Source organism: Rhinichthys klamathensis, unplaced genomic scaffold, assembly GCF_029890125.1.
Source record: "Rhinichthys klamathensis goyatoka isolate OS25496 unplaced genomic scaffold, OSU_Roscu_1.1 h1tg000092l_1, whole genome shotgun sequence".
In the NCBI taxonomy this organism is placed as follows: domain Eukaryota; kingdom Metazoa; phylum Chordata; class Actinopteri; order Cypriniformes; family Leuciscidae; genus Rhinichthys; species Rhinichthys klamathensis.
The window spans coordinates 2,951,819-2,970,284 of record NW_026606631.1 but is presented as its reverse complement, the minus strand read 5'-3'; the positions used below and the strand labels follow the sequence as shown (position 1 = coordinate 2,970,284).

Below are 18,466 nucleotides of genomic sequence, written 5' to 3'. Positions count from 1 at the left end.
ACTAGCTGACAGCAAGTCAATTCTGCTACAAAGGAACACTGTTGGGAACCACACCAATGGAACTATTGGGCCCACCCACAGGAGGCCTAGTACGGCTAGCTACCTGTAGCAGCTATAAAGTATGTCCCACAATGTTGGGACTCACCTCAGAGGAAGCCTGTTTAAGGCCTACTACCCACCGGTGAGTCAACTGCCCGAACCACCAAAGCCAACCATTTGTCTCGAGAAGTGGCCTACAGCGCCCTATTGGGGGCTGCCCATACAAGGAGGCCTGCTGAGGCCTACTACCTGATGGCGCAGCCTTCGTTGGCAGATAAGCTGTTTACACAGCGCCTACAGCATCCTGGTGCCTAATCACATTGCCCATGGCAGTGTACTCAGCATAGAGAGCTAATACCCCTAGAACAAGGGGAGTACAACATACGCCACTCTGCCTCAGTGGAGGCCCCAGTTAGTCAGGGGCCTACCATCTATGCATGGGCGTCAGCACAGGGCAATGCTCTGGCTTCAGGGGAGCGAACTTCGACCAAAGAAGAAGTGAAGGCTTACTTCATACTCGACCCGAGCCATAGTAGTGCGAGGTAGGATAAAAACAGAACTGGGAGTGAAGTGCTCAGACCTACCCTGAATCACAGGGGAATACTCACACCTCACCCTGAGTTTACCAGGGTGCGGGCCTGCCAGCGGCTCTAGGGGTAACAGAAAAACATCTGTGCCCAACCTAGGGGAGTGGGGCTTGAATGAAAGCCAACCACCTACAATCCCAGCGCTCGAGCAGTAGCTCAGCGAGTTAAGTGAAGCCCATACTGGCGGCCTAAATCCATAGGCCAGTTCTGCACGGCAGGGTCGGGCAGGAAGCTCAGTCTTCTTCGTGAAGCGAAAGACGGCCTAACCCTGCTCAAAAGGACTTATATACCACGGAGGCCTAACTGAGGCCTACCATGTCCTTATAAACCATCCTCTGCACCACGCTGCATTACTCTAGTCACCCCAGAATGCAGAGAAGGGGGCGGGCCTTGGCCTAACGACTCCCATGGGAGGAGGCTGATTATACAGGGATGCCAAAAACCTACATTCACAAAGTGAAGGGTCAGAGGAAGAAATGCTAATTTTAGCAGAACACCTCTAATATCCCTGGCACAGCCTAGGCCAGCTACAAAGGCGGCCCTGGTGAGGGCCAACCTGTAAGCATAGATCTATCTGAGGGCTCAGAGGAGCCACAGCCTACTAAAAAATATAGTCTGTATTATTCTATACAAAAGGGCTGCAGAACGCTCAACCTAATGAAAACTCAACAGAGCTCAAGGGGCGAAATACTCAGAAAAGTCAAAACGGTCCCATGGGCCGGACATAAGATCTATCTGAAGCTCTAGCGTCAGTCAACACTCTAAGTAAAACATTCTATCAGAGAGAGACCAACTACTCTACCCTGAGGTGGCTAATAGCCCGAAGGCTAACATAGTTATCATTCTGGCCACCTAACGGGGAACTTCAGGGCCCTGATAATCCAAAAAAGTTCTCTTACCTTATTACCTTGACATGGCCCCATAACTCTATACAGGGAACGAGCTCTGTTAAGAGAAACATATTATTTTTTAATCACAAAAAATACTCTTTGAAAGACCAGCAGCTCACCTGCGGCGTGCAAAGTGAAGACTCACCAGACAGTTCTTCATGAACATGGGGTCTACCACCTTTACATACCTGAAAGAGGCACTCTCACTAACCAAGCCGAGGCGGACCATCAGAACATTGTTCTAACATGAGCCCAGCCTCAGGCCTGATGTAAGAAGCGCCTGGGGAGTCGGGGAAGAGAGGAAAAGGCAAAGATATAATCACGCCCTCAGGGAAGATGATCCAAGACCAACGCAACGTGCGTTTGTGCCGGATCACCTCCCTCAGATCCCTCTTCCCATCCACGCATACCCACGCTCTCCTATCCCCTCAACATCAGCGAGCTAGCCCGCTGATGTTGGTGGATACAGGCAGAGTATGGGTTCTTCCATGTCCTCTCGATCTCAGTATGAGATCGGGAAGAAATGAAAGGCTCACCTGAGCTGGTGGTTCTATGACCGGGGAAAAACCGCTCTCATCGCGAGCGATTTCTCCCCCGAGCAGCCACGGCAGCTGCAGCCTGCCCGCGGCGCGTTTTATAATACCAACCAGCTCAGCATACACGGGGCAGGGTGGCTGAGAAGATACAGGAAAATATTTTATTATTTCCACCCTCATCAGCCATCTCCTGTTTGTCCGGGAGAGCGCTTGCTGCCGGACTAAGTTTTCCCTTTTTTTTTTTTTTTTGAAAAACTTCATCCAATTGCAGCTTCTCATCAGCCGCCGCATCGTCTGAGAGGATTACACCCCTCTCAAGGCGATCGGCGAGCTTCATCTGTGACATCCAGACGCTGAACCCTCTTCTCTCGAGAAGAGGGACAGGCGCGATCACAATTTGTACAGGCAGTTCCCTCGAGAACCGCCTGTGCGCGTCTTCCTTCCCAGACAAAAAATGCACAGTTCACGTGTGTCACCCGGCTACAAATATCTTGGGCACGGGTCTGCACACTTCTGAAAGCATTTCATAATTACCTGATTTTCAAAGCAGTTACAGACAAAACAGTCCCTGAAGACGATGAGATGATTTGTCATGTTTGCAAGGCGCCCTTATATACTTCCAGGTCGCACGTTAATCATTCACGCTAATGATTCACGGGCTGTCGCCGGTCAATGTGATTGACGTGATTTGATAGTGATTTCAGACACCTGTCACGCCTGAGGCGTTTCCCCATAGCGTCGAATGACGTAATGTTGAGTTCCCTTCGAAAGGGAACTACGGGTCCTTCTCAAAAAATTAGCATATTGTCATAAAGTTAATTATTTTCCATAATGTAATGATAAAAATTAAACTTTCATATATTTTAGATTCATTGCACACCAACTGAAATATTTCAGGTCTTTTATTGTTTTAATACTGATGATTTTGGCATACAGCTCATGAAAACCCAAAATTCCTGTCTCAAAGAATTAGCATATCATGAAAAGTGTCTCTAAACGAGCTATTAACCTAATCATCTGAATCAACTAATTAACTCTAAACACCTGCAAAAGATTCCTGAGGCTTTTAAAAACTCCCAGCCTGTTTCATTACTCAAAACCGCAATCATGGGTAAGACTGCCGACCTGACTGCTGTCCAGAAGGCCATCATTGACACCCTCAAGCAAGAGGGTAAGACAGAAAGAAATTTCTGAACAAATAGGCTGTTCCCAGAGTGCTGTATCAAGGCACCTCAGTGGGAAGTCTGTGGGAAGGACAAAGTGTGGCAAAAAACGCTGCACAACGAGAAGAGGTGACCGGACCCTGAGGAAGATTGTGGAGAAGGACCGATTCCAGACCTTGGGGGACCTGCGGAAGCAGTGGACTGAGTCTGGAGTAGAAACATCCAGAGCCACCGTGCACAGGCGTGTGCAGGAAATGGGCTACAGGTGCCGCATTCCCCAGGTCAAGCCACTTTTGAACCAGAAACAGCTGCAGAAGCGCCTGACCTGGGCTACAGAGAAGCAGCACTGGACTGTTGCTCAGTTTTGCATGTCATTCGGAAATCAAGGTGCCAGAGTCTGGAGGAAGACTGGGGAGAAGGAAATGCCAAAATGCCTGAAGTCCAGTGTCAAGTACCCACAGTCAGTGATGGTTTGGGGTGCCATGTCAACTTCTGGTGTTGGTGCACTGTGTTTTATCAAGGGCAGGGTCAATGCACCTAGCTATCAGGAGATTTTGGAGCACTTCATGCTTCCATCTGCTGAAAAGCTTTATGGAGATGAAGATTTCATTTTTCAGCACGACCTGGAACCTGCTCACAGTGCCAAAACCACTGGTAAATGGTTTACTGACCATGGTATTACTGTGCTCAATTGGCCTGCCAGCTCTCCTGACCTGAACTCCATAGAGAATCTGTAGGATATTGTGAAGAGAAAGTTGAGAGACGCAAGACCCAACACTCTGGATGAGCTTAAGGCCGCTATCGAAGCATCCTGGGCCTCCATAACACCTCAGCAGTGCCACAGGCTGATTGCCTCCATGCCACCTCGCATTGAAGCAGTCATTTCTGCAAAAGGATTCCTGACCAAGTATTGACTATTGAGTGCATAACTGAACATAATTATTTGAAGGTTGACTTTTTTATTTATTAAAAACACTTATTTTATTGGTCGGATGAAATATGCTATTTCTTTGAGACAGGAATTTTGGGTTTTCATGAGCTGTATGCCAGAATCATCAGTATTAAAACAATAAAAGACCTGAAATATTTCAGTTGGTGTGCAATGAATCTAAAATATATGAAAGTTTAATTTTTATCATTACATTATGGAAAATAATGAACTTTATCACAATATGCTAATTTTTTTGAGAAGGACCTGTATACACAGCAAGCTTAAAACTGAATAGTACATGTGAAACCACACCACCTCCACAGTAGACGCTAGCTTTTGGTAAGTGCTGCACAATGTTATAATACTATTTGCAGGACAAAAAAAAAAAGGAAAGAAAGAAAGAAACAAACCAAATAAACAGAAATGTACAATAAAACTTGGAGGTACAATATGGTTCGTAATTACAATATGGGAAAAGCGGCAATTACACCCTTGAAGCACTCAGTTTCTGCAACAAATCACAAACATACTATAAGCACACATAGTAGGAAACAAACTGCACAAATTTCTTTCTATTTGTATAGACCTTCTCTTAGTCACAAAAATAGTGTTTCACAGTTCACACTGTACAACACATAACACACGAAATAAATATACAACCTCTGTTTTTACTCACCGCAATAATTCACCACATTTAACCAGAGAAGACACAAACAAATAGCACTGTACCTCCCACATTAATGAATTAAATAATTACATAAATGAATAGCTACCTTGCACCAATGATCCCCGCTTGACTACTAGGCTTCCCGTTTGAGACCAAGGAGGCTGAGAACGAGGGAAATAGCTAGAGATGTTCCAATACCCTTTTTTCCTTCCCGATACCGATTCTGATACCTGGACTCAGGGTATCGGCCGATACCGAGTACTGATCCGATACCTGGGTCTGTACAGTATCTCTACAGCTGCAATTCATACTAGCACTGTATGAATTGATAGAATTATTTTATGGTGTGCTTCAGACTTATCCCTTAATTAAACATGAACTAATACATAGAGTGAACTAGAGTATTTTTATTATCTGACATACATTTCACAGCAATATATTATTTATCTTTCTTAAGTGAAAAAGAACTTAAAATGCAGCCACACATCTAATACTGTAAACTGAAAAAAAAGGTATTTTAGATTTACAATATATAACTGTATAAAAAAAGTGCAACAAATAAATCTAGGAATCTAAAAAAATGATATATGAATAATATAAGAAAATTATCTCTTTATAATTTAAGGTCCATAAACAGTTTTGTTAAATAAATGGCATTTCAGTTTTGACATCAGCTGGTCATCCAGAATAATAAACTTAATAACTTACATGTTGTCGGTTATATTTATCGCTCGTTGGCTGTCTTTTGAAAACATTTCTCTTCGTTTGAATGAAGCTTTCAGAGATTGTTGATTGTGGCGCGGCTCATCCTTCTCTGCCCTTGCCTTTGTGTAATCGTGTTCTGCGGGGTTACTCGGTGTTACTTGAAGTTGCTAATACTTGTTCCACCCTATTTTTTACAGTCTATGGTTCCACCCCTCGAAATTGCAGTATGGCATATGACACATGTCGCCGTTTTACTGGCTGGTTGTCCAGTCTGAAAAACTGCCAAACTGCGGACATACTGCAGGGCGCGCGCGCGTGTTTTCTTCTTTGCTGCTCTAAACAGTGGTTTCTCTAAACTTGCTCTAAACTTGTGGCGACACTTCCTGTGTTGCCACAAGCAACCACTGTTTAGAGCAGCGAAGAAGAATTGAGCTCCGATTTGCAGCGTTACGCAAAGCTAGCGTGCATAACTAGTTATTGTTTAAGAAAATGGTATCGGATCGGTACGCGGATAGAAGTACTCGCCGATACCGATGCCAGAATTTTTATTGGTATCGGCGGCATTTCCGATACTAGTATCGGAATCGGAACAACTCTAGAAATAGCTCTGTTAAAGTACGTCCTCGGTTACCAAGCCTCCGACATTACACGCCACAGTCAATCAACGGATGCTTCCCGTTCCTGTTTACAGCTATAAACCGCAATACGTCGCCAGTATGAATGAAAAGCTCTCGTTGCTCCAGCTCACAGCTGAGGACAAGGAGAGAGATGTAAACGTGTGACTTAATTACATCAGTTCAAAGCATCATACTTGGCATATTAAATGCCGCCAATAATAGGCGCTTACCGTCCCTGCTTTCAGTTGAGAACGACCGGTAATTCCCCGGCGATGCGCCGACCAGGCCAACCGCAACGCTCTCGCCCAACTCCTAACCAGCTTTGCTGGACACGGAGAACAAAAACTCAGATTCCTCTATAACCAGCTCGCACTTGACGCCCGCTGACCGGGCCAACCAAACAAACCCTTCATCAACCCTGTGCGCTGTTTTTATCTACTTCCTAGTTCCAATCACACCCTATAGCACCTGCATGGAAAACTACGCAAAGTAGGTTAGCCTGCAACAAACTCCCTCTGTAGGAAGGGAGTAGGTATAGATAGGGATGGCTGACACGAAACAGTTGTTCCGAAGCTTTGCGAGATCCCGAAGCGCAGATGTTTCGAAACACTGATCCGAAGCGTGATTCAAAACACCCATGTCACGTGACTATGAATGAATGAAACCTTTATTGCCCCAAGGGGAATTTGTTTTACACTCATGGGAACCACAATAAACATAAGCACAAAAAACATAGAATAATAAAAAATAAAAAAAGCAACAACAACAACAATAACACAGCAAATAGTGACATAAAATTATCAATTCGACAACTTAAGGAATCAATAGATACATATACTGTATATTCAATAATACGCATCTAAAATGTTCAACGGCTTAAAGGAATCAATAAATAGATATATTCAATAATGCACATTTAAAATAAATCTATGTGTTCTAAGTAGGTCTTAGGGAAACTGATAAGAGTTCTAAGTTTGGGGAATTGATGGTGTGTCTAATGATATGGTGTCTACACCACTTGTTGTTGACATACATAAATAGTCCTCCACCAATCGATTTCCCCGTGGCTTGTTTTTCTCTATCAAGTCTCAACGGTGTACCAAAGCCAGGTAGGGAAAGACTGTCATCATTCACTGTATTGTTTAACCAAGTTTCACTGAAACATAACAGACAACTATCTCTATATTCATACCGGTATTGCGTAGAGGCATGGAGTTCATCCAATTTGTTCCTTAGTGATCTCACATTAGAGAGGACTATAGTTGGAAGTGGGGGTTTAAATCCTCTTGCACGAACGCAGCGTTTAATTCCTCCTCTCGAACCACGCTTTCTCTTTGTCCTGTCAAATCGCTGTTCAGTTGGACGTAGGCATTCCAAAGGAAAGTCTGTTGGAGGTGTCCACTGCAGCTGCGTTGCTAAGCCCAGCTGAAGTAGTTGATGTCTGCCATAAGTTATCCTAAATGGCTCAGCGTTTGCCAGGAGTAGAGAGAGTAGAGTGATCACCAGGAAGAGTTCCAAGTAAGCCATGCTGCTGTCGATTGTTTACATCCAATTGCCGGCGTTTATATTCGAAGCAATCCAATCAAATCAAAAAACCCGAATTAACATAGAAGGTCCGCAATTTTAACAGACAAAACAAAAGAAAACGTACTAACAAACATTAACCAAACAGTCAGAGCTCCCGTGTGCGTGTCAGCCGCCGAGCAGCGCCACTCAAGTATGATGTCTGTGATGTCTTGACTATGGCCAAACGAAGCCTCGAAATGTTTTACTAAGTGTTTCATCAGGTGTGATCCGAATCAGCGTTTGATTGACACGGTCGGGAACAACAGACCACACAATCGCACATCTGTATAAAAGTGAAATCAACGCATATTGACCTCGTGGGTTTTTGTGAGAGGAGTTTGATTTTGAGATAGCGGATTTTGGTGATGTAGTGACATAGTGCGATTTGTTTAGTTATAGGCTATTTGGGCTTAGGCCTACGTTTAAATTTACACAACACATTGACTGATAGGCTAGAGACAGACAGAGTATACATATAGTGCCACATTAATAAATACATATATATATATATATATATATATATATATATATATAGACAGATAGATTAATAGATAAATTTGCCCACAGAACTCATCATGATCCACTAACTTACTGGAAAGAGAGAGCTGTAATCTTTCCTCATTTGTATGTCCTAGCTAAAAAATATATTTGCATGCCAGCAGCAACAAATGTCCCTTGTGATGGGGATTTTTTCAAAGGCTGGAGAAATTATCTGTAAAAAAGAAGTAGGCTAAGTCTTTCCACAGCAGAGAAATTCATATTTTTTAAGAAAAATCTCTAAAAAAAAGTGAGACATTGTGGCTTGATTTCTTTTATTAATATTAATTTTGCAGGACCAAAATAACATTATGCACAGTGAGGAGCCTATAGGTAACAAGCTTCACATATTAGAAAAATACAATAATAAAAAAAAAAAACATTTTTTAATGGCTCGTCAAGGTTGTTTCAGATCAACACCTGCAAGTGACCACTAGGTGTCACAGTGGAGACGGGTGTCGGATTGATTCGAAGCCTCGAAACAATATGGCCCATTTGGTTCAACTGTTTCATTGCTTCACGAAGCCTCGATCTGCCCATCACTAGGTATAGATAGCCTACTTAATCTGGTTACACAGACATCAGACGAGGTGACATAATATAACAACTCCGTAACAAACACTGACACAGACAGGGAATATATACACACAGATCTAACAATGTGATGGGAAACAGCTGAGTGCAATGAACTGATGAGTGACAGACAGAATGCTGGGAAATGAAGTCAAATGTGGAAGACACCGTGAGAACGAGGACCTCTAGTGACAACCCAGGGAAACACAACCAGACACTGTGACAATTTGTGGTGAGTCTTAGGCCTTGTCCACACGGACACGGGTATTTTTATAACCTGAGTTTTTCCTACAGCGTTTAAAAAAAATTCCCGTCCACACATGCTCGGTCTCCGTCTACATGAAAACGCAAAAACACGCTATCAAGCGCGGTCAAGAGCATGCCACGGCAGCAGGCGGCGATATAAACCTTAACCGTAAAGCCACGTTGGCCAATCAGAAGCGCAAATCTGACGTCAAACACAGTGGATAACGGCGCAAACTCTGACGTCGCGAGGCAAAAACCCCGGTTTCACTGTCTACACGACAACACTGTAACCAGCGTTTCTGAAAAACCTCACCCTGGCAGGGGTTTTCAAAAATGTTCGGTTTCGGTGCGTTTTCGTGTGGACAAACGGCCGAACCGCGTAAAAAAAGTCACGGTTATAAAAATACCCGGTGTCCGTGTGGACAGGGCCTTAGTTTCTCATGCTTTCGTTTATTGATTTATTATTATACTCTAATTATATGCATTTGGATGAACAACCTCTGTATTACAGGACCCCCCCCCCCAATATTATTGAAAACCAAAGCAATTTAATCATAAGATAAATGAGAATCATTTGAAATTAAAAGGTTTTATTAAAACAGAAAATAACAAATGTGTTATTTAAAGCAGTAAGCCTGAATCATTATATAGGCTTATACTCTGTTTATACTGTAAAGACTAAACTTTACTGAGTAATAGCAGCTGGTGCTTCGGGATTGAAGGGATCAGGATTTATTTTGTTCAGTTCCTCTATGACAGTTTCATACTCATTTTTCCATTGCTCTGGTGTCAGTGCAGATGGGCTGGTCTCCAGGAACTTATACGCATCTTTAGTCTGCAAGCTAAAGATGCTTTTTGCATGTAGACAGGATTCACCGAAGGCCTTCCAATGCTGGAAGATTTGAGGTACAAAATCAATCACAGGAAAAAGAATGCAATCAAGTTGAAATAATATAATTTCTGCAACTGAATATTTTCTCAATGTCTAAGTTACCCCTTGTGCTGAAGTAATAGATTCCAGAAAGATCTCCTTCATTTCACTCTCCTCGATGAAGTGTTCATTAGCAAAAGTCTCGTCTTTGAGAGCCTCCAGCTGTACACTCACTGATTCCCAGCACTTCTGAAGCTGAATCAGAATGTTTTGGATTCGGGAAAGGCATTTTTGGACGTCATTCAGGTGGACTGGGTCGGGTATTGAACCTTTGGAAATAAGATGAAGCAGACATTAATTATGAGGGATCACTCTGAGGCTTCTGGTGTAAATCAGGGACTGTGTTGAGCACGATTGATCTTTTAAGTGAAATAATCTTGTCCATCTTCAGAGGAATCCTGTAAAAGAATCTTCACTAGAAAGAAAAGTGCAGAATGCCACTCCAAATGCAAATTATTGGACGGGACCAGTTTCTTGGAGCAGAAATCAAAGAAAGAAAGGAGCGAATAGTGGAAATCTCAAAAGTCACAAAATTATGGAAGTTTTCCAGTTCAATTTATTCTTCCATAATTTTGTGACTTCTAAAGTCTGAAGAAACTGGTATTGTCCAATAATTTGCATTTGGAGTGGCATTCTGCCCTTGTCTTGTAGTGAAGATTCTTCTAAAGGCACATTTCCCCTTCTTTTATGTGATTGCAGAAATCTCACTAGATTATTGGTCCAGATAGTCTTGTTCTGGGACGAAGATTCACTTATCTTGTGTAACATTATATGTTGCTACTGAAACAAATATCATGTATCAAGTTGATTTGTTTGCTCATGAAGCTCTCTAATAAGTTCATTAAACATTTACAGGCACATTATCTCATATGTTTATGTGCATATATATTAACTAATGATCTGTAAAACATTATGCAATGATTGTTAATGATTTATTATTGAAAGTTATTATAAAGTGTTACCAAGAATCTTACCATTTTCTATTTTCATGCTTGCCAACTTCAGCTGCATATCCGTCATCCTGACTTGGATGTTCCACTCTTTTCCCATCAGACTTGACTTCTCAATGGAGAGTTGAGTCAATTCGCTGGACAGAACCTGGGTTTTTGCAGCTGCTTCAGGTTCAGTTTTAGCATTATAAATTGATTTAACAATGGGTCCAACAAATGGTACAAGGGCAGAGAAGATGCCCAGACCACTACTTTTGCTAGAAGACTCTTTGACATGATTATACAGCTCTTGGTTTTTCTCTGAAATCTTTGTCTCAATTTGTGCAATTTTCTCACTGTTGTTCTTCAGTTGATCTTCGAGATCTCTCACCGCCTTCTCCTGAGCCTCTATCTCCTTAGTAGTTTGTGCTTTTTTTCTCTCTGTCTCAGCCTTTTCAAGAATGACATCACTGGTGCAGGAAGCCACACTGTGGTTGTGTTTCTCATATCTGGCGATAACAGATTTCAGATTAATCGTGAGCTAAAGCACAGTAAATATTCTTGATATACACTGATTTACACTTGATATACATAGGACTTTTGGCAGTGGCCAGATATGGAAAATGTAACAAATCTTACTAAACTTTCTTATGCTAAAACATTTTACCTGTCTACCATCAGTCCCACTTTGTCAATAATTTCAGTGATCCATGCTCTGGCTTTTTCCAGGGACTTAATAGCCAAAATGCTTTTATCCTTTTCAACGGCAACCTTCAGCGCAGGCAGAAGTGTGGAAACTAGGTTTTTACTTGTGGCCACACACTGAAAGACAGCAGAAATGCTTACAATGTGTATCCACGTTTCATACTTTACATAGGAAACAACTTATCAAAATCAATCGATCAATGAAATATAGTGTCTTGTGACCAGTTCAAAGATTGGGCTGCAATTTTAGTGAAATAAGTGCAGTCAAGATGGACAGCTCTCAGAAAGTTCAGTTAATTTCGGTAGTTCGAAACAGCTCAACAAAGCCAACATTACAGAAAAGTTTGTGCCGGCTAGTAAACTCCTTCGAACTGCCATTAGTCCATGATGATTACGTAATAGGTGGTTTGCTCTAGGGTTCGCTTTCTCATTCATTCCTTCCCCTTAATCAGAGTGAAGTGATCTGTATGGTATACAATTTTCAAATAAATTTGAGTAGAGTGCTGAATTGCCAACGCTATCTCACAACCAATTCGTACGAATTCGTATGAGTGAGTACGAGGTGGCTAATTCGTACAAATTCGTACGACCTCATTCATACAAATTCGTGCAATTTGTCGAAACCCCAGTGATGGGTAGGTTTAGGGGCGGGGTCATGGGTAGGTCATTCGTATGAATTCGTACAAATTAGCCACCACGTAAAATACGTACGAATTGCCGTGAGATCGGGTTGGGATTTCTGTGATCAGAAGCTGTGAGCCTCCTTAATCATTTTTTATTATGTGATTGTTGTGTAATTGAGAGATAGGATGCAACACATATTTAAATATTTATCTAAACACTGCAGATTTTTTGGCAATATTTCAAATTATTTAATGACTGCCATCTCTCTCATTGAAGAGAATGGTGGACTCATTAGAAATGTTAACCATGACGTTAAACAGGTCTTGCGCAATATGTATAACAATGCACTCATCTCTTGGACTAAAGATAACGGTTCTTAATTGGCTTCTATGGTTCCCTGAACAATTAAAATCCATAAAAAAATGTCTTCGCACAAAAGGTTCTAGTGGTAACAGGTTCTTTGGATTTGTATACTATTCTTCACATGGCTCTTTTAAGAACTGTTCACTGGAAGTTTCTTTGGTTAACCAAAAAGGGTTATTCTATGGCATTTCTGTGAAAACACACTTTTGGATTTTTTAAGAGTGTCAATGGATGTGGTGTGCAATAAAAGAAATTGATAAAGAACATTGGCTTTACCTTCATCAGAAGAGCCTCAGAGGACCCAAAGAGAAGCTGAGTTTCAACAGCACGCTCTCGGAGAACCCTCTCCAACTTGGGGAACTTGGCCAAACAGAGATAGGAGAGATGGTAGAGCAGAGCGGTACGCTGAGCAGATGGAAGAAGCTCTGTGACAAATCCAGGGCTACTTGCGATCACAATTTCTGTAGAATTACAAATGTGATAGATACAACATGATGGTTTTGCTCAGACGTGTGTCAATTATTAACAACATTAAAAATGTGAGAGGTTTACATTTTATCAGTGAAAAACAATTCCCAGATTTTTACCCACCTTGGCTGTCTGACATTTTTTGTCTGTAAAGAAAGTACCTGGAAAACACTGAAAAACAACAACACTATATGAGACATCACTATCATGATATAAGAATCAACAGTAAATGAGAGAGGTCAGTAAAAGTTACCTGTAAGATGAATGAACCTCTAAGCAATGTAGTTGACTGTGTCAGCATGGGGAATTTATACTCTATGGCACCTCCTTAAAATTGTTTGTCCACTTGGGGGTTTGCCTTGTGGGATCTCTGGGGTTGGGCAGGATGAGACTTGTATTTTCAACATCCCTTTTATCGGCAACTCTTATCATTCATATCAACTTTCTAAAATGTTTAAAATTTAAAATTCTTATTTCAAGCAGTGCATTTGTCTTTCCTTAAAGGGAGATTCATTGCGCTCTACCTTTACTTTCAAAGAAAAAATTTACTCTACATTACATGTAACTCAGTCTGTGTAGGGTACCATCTCAGATGGCTCAAATCAATCAAACCGTTTTATTCCATTTTAAGGGATGCATTATTTGGTTTTCACATATGAGAACAGCATGTTTATGTGAAATACATTTAAAACATCTATCCTATTCACATGACCCACAGTTTTAACAACAGTTGCTCTTCACAAGCTGCCATTGCCGGACTTCGACCAAAGAAAGGTTGGTGCATTTGTGGAATTCTTAGGTTTGCAGGTCCAGACTGGCTGCCAGGAATTATCCCAGAGCTCCCGGTGGCCAGTCTGGACCTGCTTGCAGGTTGGCCAGTTTCTGTAAGCACACAGTGTTTTAGGGAAAAGCATTGTTTTTGCTTGCATATTTCTATATTTAACACATATGATCAATTTTTATTCTAAAATTTTTAATTCTAAAATTAAAACAAATGATTTATTGTATTATATAGGCTAATTATAACTTCCTAATTTATTTTGCATCCTCTGTTGAAAGTAGAACATTTTAAATGTTTTAGCTGTGATTGTGTTATTGATCAATGTCATCTAATGTTTTGAATAACAAAGAAAAAAATCAGACTGATAAAACATTTCAAAGGATCAAAGTATGTGTCTCCTGTTTCAAAGGATCTGTAAACAAATCAGTTAAAATCAGTTAAAAAGAGCTTTTTTACATCGCAAAACAAACATTTAGGAATGTGAAAACATCATCAAAAAAGCCAAATAAAAGCATCTGTTTGTATTTCTGCAAAAGTTTTAACAGCATTTGCTCTTCATGAGCTGCCATTGTACTCTTGATTTTGCCCAAAGTTTGTGCATTTGTGAAATTCTTAGGTTTGCAAGCCCGGACTGGCCATCGGGAGCCCTGGGATAATTCCCAGTGGCTTGGCGAATTGGCCAATTGTCTGTAAGCAAGCAGTGTCTTTGCTTGCATATTTCTATATTTAACATATATGTTTTGTTTTTGGTAAAATACAGGTAAAACATGTTTTTTTTGTTTTTTTTTAAATGTTTTATTCTAAAAATTTAATTTAATTATAACTTCCTAATTTTTTTGCACCCTCTGTTAAAAGTATAATTTTTTTTATTGTTTTAGATACGATTATGTTATTGATCAATGTCATCTGAAGTTTTGAATAACAAAGAAAAAATTCAGACAGGTCAAATGTTTCAACGATTCAAACGATTTGTCTTCTGTTTCAAAGTATTTGTACACAAGTTAAACAGAGCTGGTGTACATTGCAAAAAAACAAACACTTTACACATAGCCCACGTACTACATCTATTACTCAATGCTTGCAGAGCACCTTGCCTTCTTTCCTTTACTGAAAGCAGATGAGGATAGACAGATAAAAAAATGAGAAGCACCCTCCTGATAATGCTGCCATTGGTTAAACATTGAGTTGTAGTTGAGAGCATATTCTCAACTACACATCTTTGAGGAGCAATCACCTGATCTGGGACTTGATGCTATCCTGTGCCTTATCTCCTGCTCCCTGATTACTGCTTTTTCTGGTAATCATTCATATTCCTGAATCAGAGTTAAATGGGATGAATGTAACTGATCTCCATTCAGTTTAGCATGTTCCCACTGAAACACAATCATAAAAAAAACTACACTTTGAGTTTATGGGAAAGTGATCCTTTGATCCTAATACCTTTGGTTAGCTGGTTCAGATGTGTTCGATTAGCCTAATCGAGAGAGAGAGAGCCTAACAACACTCTACCCTAAGGACTGCAGCCAGGGACACTCACAACAAGCCCAGTGCTACTGTCTGTAAGGAAAAGCTCAAGACAGTGGAGGCCCCAAAGGGATAACTCTTTAGAATGAGAGGAGGCATATCTACACCATTTTACAAAAAGACAGCCCCACCAAGTAGGCTCACTGTGAGCCGTACCACTTGGCAACATCATGTAAGCAGAGTTCTAGGGAGTGAAAGCCTCTGTAGAACGCCTCTCTAAAACGAGAGGAAATCTAATTCCTTTTACAAGGTCTAAATCACCCTTTATACTGAAGACATATTTATCGAGGAGGCTCACAGAGAGCCTTGCGACACGACATCGCTAAGCTACGGGGCTCAAAGGAATGCGGGACGACTCTCAATACTGCCATGACTGCAACACAATGCATGCATTCAACTCGCTCGAGAGCCGGACGTGTTCCATTCAACACTAGATTCTTATTGCTCTATCGAGAAACAAACAAGAACAGAGTATGTTGCAATGAATGCATCATTATGAGTGCCTTCAACTCCTCAAGAGCTGAACGCGCTTAAGCAAACGCTGACTTCTAACCATCAGGAGAGATCAAAGATGCACAAAGCTTCTTCCCAGTCTTTTTCAGTAGTCTCTCAAATGCATAAAATGAGCATATCCAGCTTGCTTGAGGAGTCAAACACACTCCACACGCACAAACAAACAAACGGCACCTGAAGACGAAGAAGAGAATGATGTGTTCTTCAGGTGCCCTTTTGCACTTATGGTTCCATGAAAAATCTATAACGTTCATGGAACTTTTTGATTGCACAAAAGTTTCTTTAAAGTGGAAACTGGTTCTTTAGATTTTGGTCTGGATGTGTAGAACATGAATCTGAATGTTAACATTGAAAATTTTGGGTTGCACTACCTGTTTTAGGCCTGTGAATAGGGAAACCCTAAAAAACAATTTTAAGCGATTTTAACACGTCGAAATTGGCCTAGTCAATCAGAACTGCTTTTAGGTGACCCATTACACACTCAGGGCCCTATTTTAACGATCTGAAACGCAAGTGTCAAAGCGCAAAGCGCAAGTAACTTTGTGGGCGGATCCCGGCGCTGTTGCTATTTTCCCGGCGGGATAAATGCCTCTTGCGCCTGGCGCAAATCTAAAAGAGGTTGGTCTGAAGTAGCTTCATTATTCATAGGTGTGGTTTGGGCATAACGTGGAATAAACCAATCAGAGCGTCATCTCACATTCCCTTTAAGAGCAGGTGCGCATGTTGCATGGCGGATTGCTATTATAACGGCGGATTTACCAGGCGCGCGTCAGGAGCGGTTCACAGCCGAGGAGACCGACGTTCTTGTCAGGACCGTGAAAGACAGAGAAGTGACGTTGTATTGCGTGTTTTGCGTGCACCTGTAAACTATGGCATAAACCCTCATGCAGTAACACCCTCAGACGGCACTGTTTATTGACTGTCTGAAGTAGAATGCATGCAGAAATAACAAGAAATTCAACGTTCAAATCAGACTTATCTATCTATTTATCTATCTATCTATCTATCTATCTATCTATCTATCTATCTATCTACTTATCTATCTATCTATCTATCTATCTATCTATCTATCTATCTATCTATCTATCTATCTATCTATCTATCTATCGTGGGTGGGTTTCTCCCATCCCCATACAAATCAGCGTCGGTTAAACAGGCGTGGGAGGAAAAAAACTAAATTTTCATGGACACCACAATGATTTCCCTCATGTGTTAATATTTTTCCTTGTTATAATGTATGATTTACAAAAATAAAAACTGCTGCATCTGTGTTGATGAGAGAATCAAAGTGTATGCGCGTTGTGCACCCGCTACATTATGGCCAAGCATGCGCGCTTAAAATAGCATAATGAACAACGCGCAACGCGCCACTGACTTTAGACTAGTTTTTTTCTGGTCAGTGGCGCAATTGTTTTATAGAACAGCAAAATAGCATGAGGGAAAGTTTGCGCCGGAACACGCCTCCTCTTTGCGCTGAACCGCCCCGGGGAGCGCAAGTGTATTTCTTAGTTAACCGACGTGTGTCTGTGGAGGGAAAAGTCCGCTTTGCGCGGGTGCAAAATAGGAATGATACATGCGTCAGTGTACAAAGTCATTTGCGCCGAGTGCAAGATAGAGCCCTCAAACTTAACATATGATGACTTAGGTCAAAGGGCACCCTATACTGCTTCCTGGTAAGTGACTAAAATTAATATAGTTAAGGCCTTATGTTGATTTAATGAGCCCATTTCCTATATACAGCATGCACACACACACGAAGGGCCAATCCCAAAGTGAGCCCTGAGGACTAAGGACTAAAGACTCACAGACTTAATTGATCTCAGGTGCTAAGTGAGTGAGTGTGTGAGACCACATGGGCTCAGATAGGTATAGATGGGATTGGAACAGCACTTCACAATGTTTAATAACAAAGAAGTTGCTGACACGTGCACCATCTACGTGTGTCGTGCTGTTGTTTACCTTTGTAATTTCCGGATTTCCCATGCACGCAGACACAATAACTATATACAAAAACTACAAACAGCATGGAAAATATCTATATACAGCATGCAAGCATGCACCCAGACACACAAACGCACAATAACTATATACTAGAACTACATACAGCATGGAAAATAACTATATACAGCATGCACACACACACAAATTCACAAGAACTATATACAGCATGCACACAGACACACACAATAACTATATACAAGAACGACATACAGCATTAAAAAGAACTATATACAGCATGCACACAGACACACACAATAACTATATACAAGAACGACATACAGCATTAAAAAGAACTTTATACAGCATGCACACACACACAAATTCAAAATAACTATATACAGCAGCATGCACACACACACAAATTCAAAAGAACTATATACAGCATGCACACAGACACACAACATAACTATATACAAAAACTACAATCAGCATGGAAAATAACTATATACAACATGCACACAGACACAAAATAACTAGGCCTATATACAAAAACTAAAATCAGCATGGAAAATAACTATATACAGCATGCAAGCATGCACACAGACACACAAACGCACAATAACTATATAC

At 41.1% G+C, this 18,466-nt stretch overlaps 1 protein-coding gene across 2 annotated transcripts; it reads right to left on the bottom strand.

Moving 5' to 3' along the window:
- Positions 1-9,627: 9,627 nt before the first annotated feature.
- Positions 9,628-13,568, bottom strand: LOC130086032 (uncharacterized). 2 transcript variants are annotated; one of them, XM_056252138.1, is made up of 7 exons: positions 13,331-13,568; positions 13,201-13,238; positions 12,886-13,070; positions 11,585-11,739; positions 10,963-11,426; positions 10,052-10,257; positions 9,628-9,949 (listed from the first exon to the last, which is right to left on the bottom strand). In XM_056252138.1, the coding sequence occupies exons 2-7, from the start codon at positions 13,214-13,216 to the stop codon at positions 9,743-9,745; spliced, it is 1,233 nt and encodes a 410-aa protein (XP_056108113.1). In that variant the 5' UTR covers positions 13,217-13,238; positions 13,331-13,568; the 3' UTR covers positions 9,628-9,742. The 2 variants fall into 2 exon arrangements, with proteins under 2 accessions (XP_056108113.1, XP_056108114.1); XM_056252139.1 differs by lacking the exon at positions 13,331-13,568 and having other exon boundaries at positions 13,201-13,248.
- Between the last annotated feature and the right edge of the window lie 4,898 nt (positions 13,569-18,466).

What these genes read in the sequence shown, in the direction of transcription:
- LOC130086032 (XM_056252138.1), bottom strand. An exon ending in GTGGGACTGATGGTAGACAG is followed by an intron (nt 11,427 to 11,584) that starts GTAAAATGTTTT and finishes TGTTATCGCCAG; the next exon opens with ATATGAGAAACACAACCACA. An exon ending in CTATTACTTCAGCACAAGGG is followed by an intron (nt 9,950 to 10,051) that starts GTAACTTAGACA and finishes CAAATCTTCCAG; the next exon opens with CATTGGAAGGCCTTCGGTGA.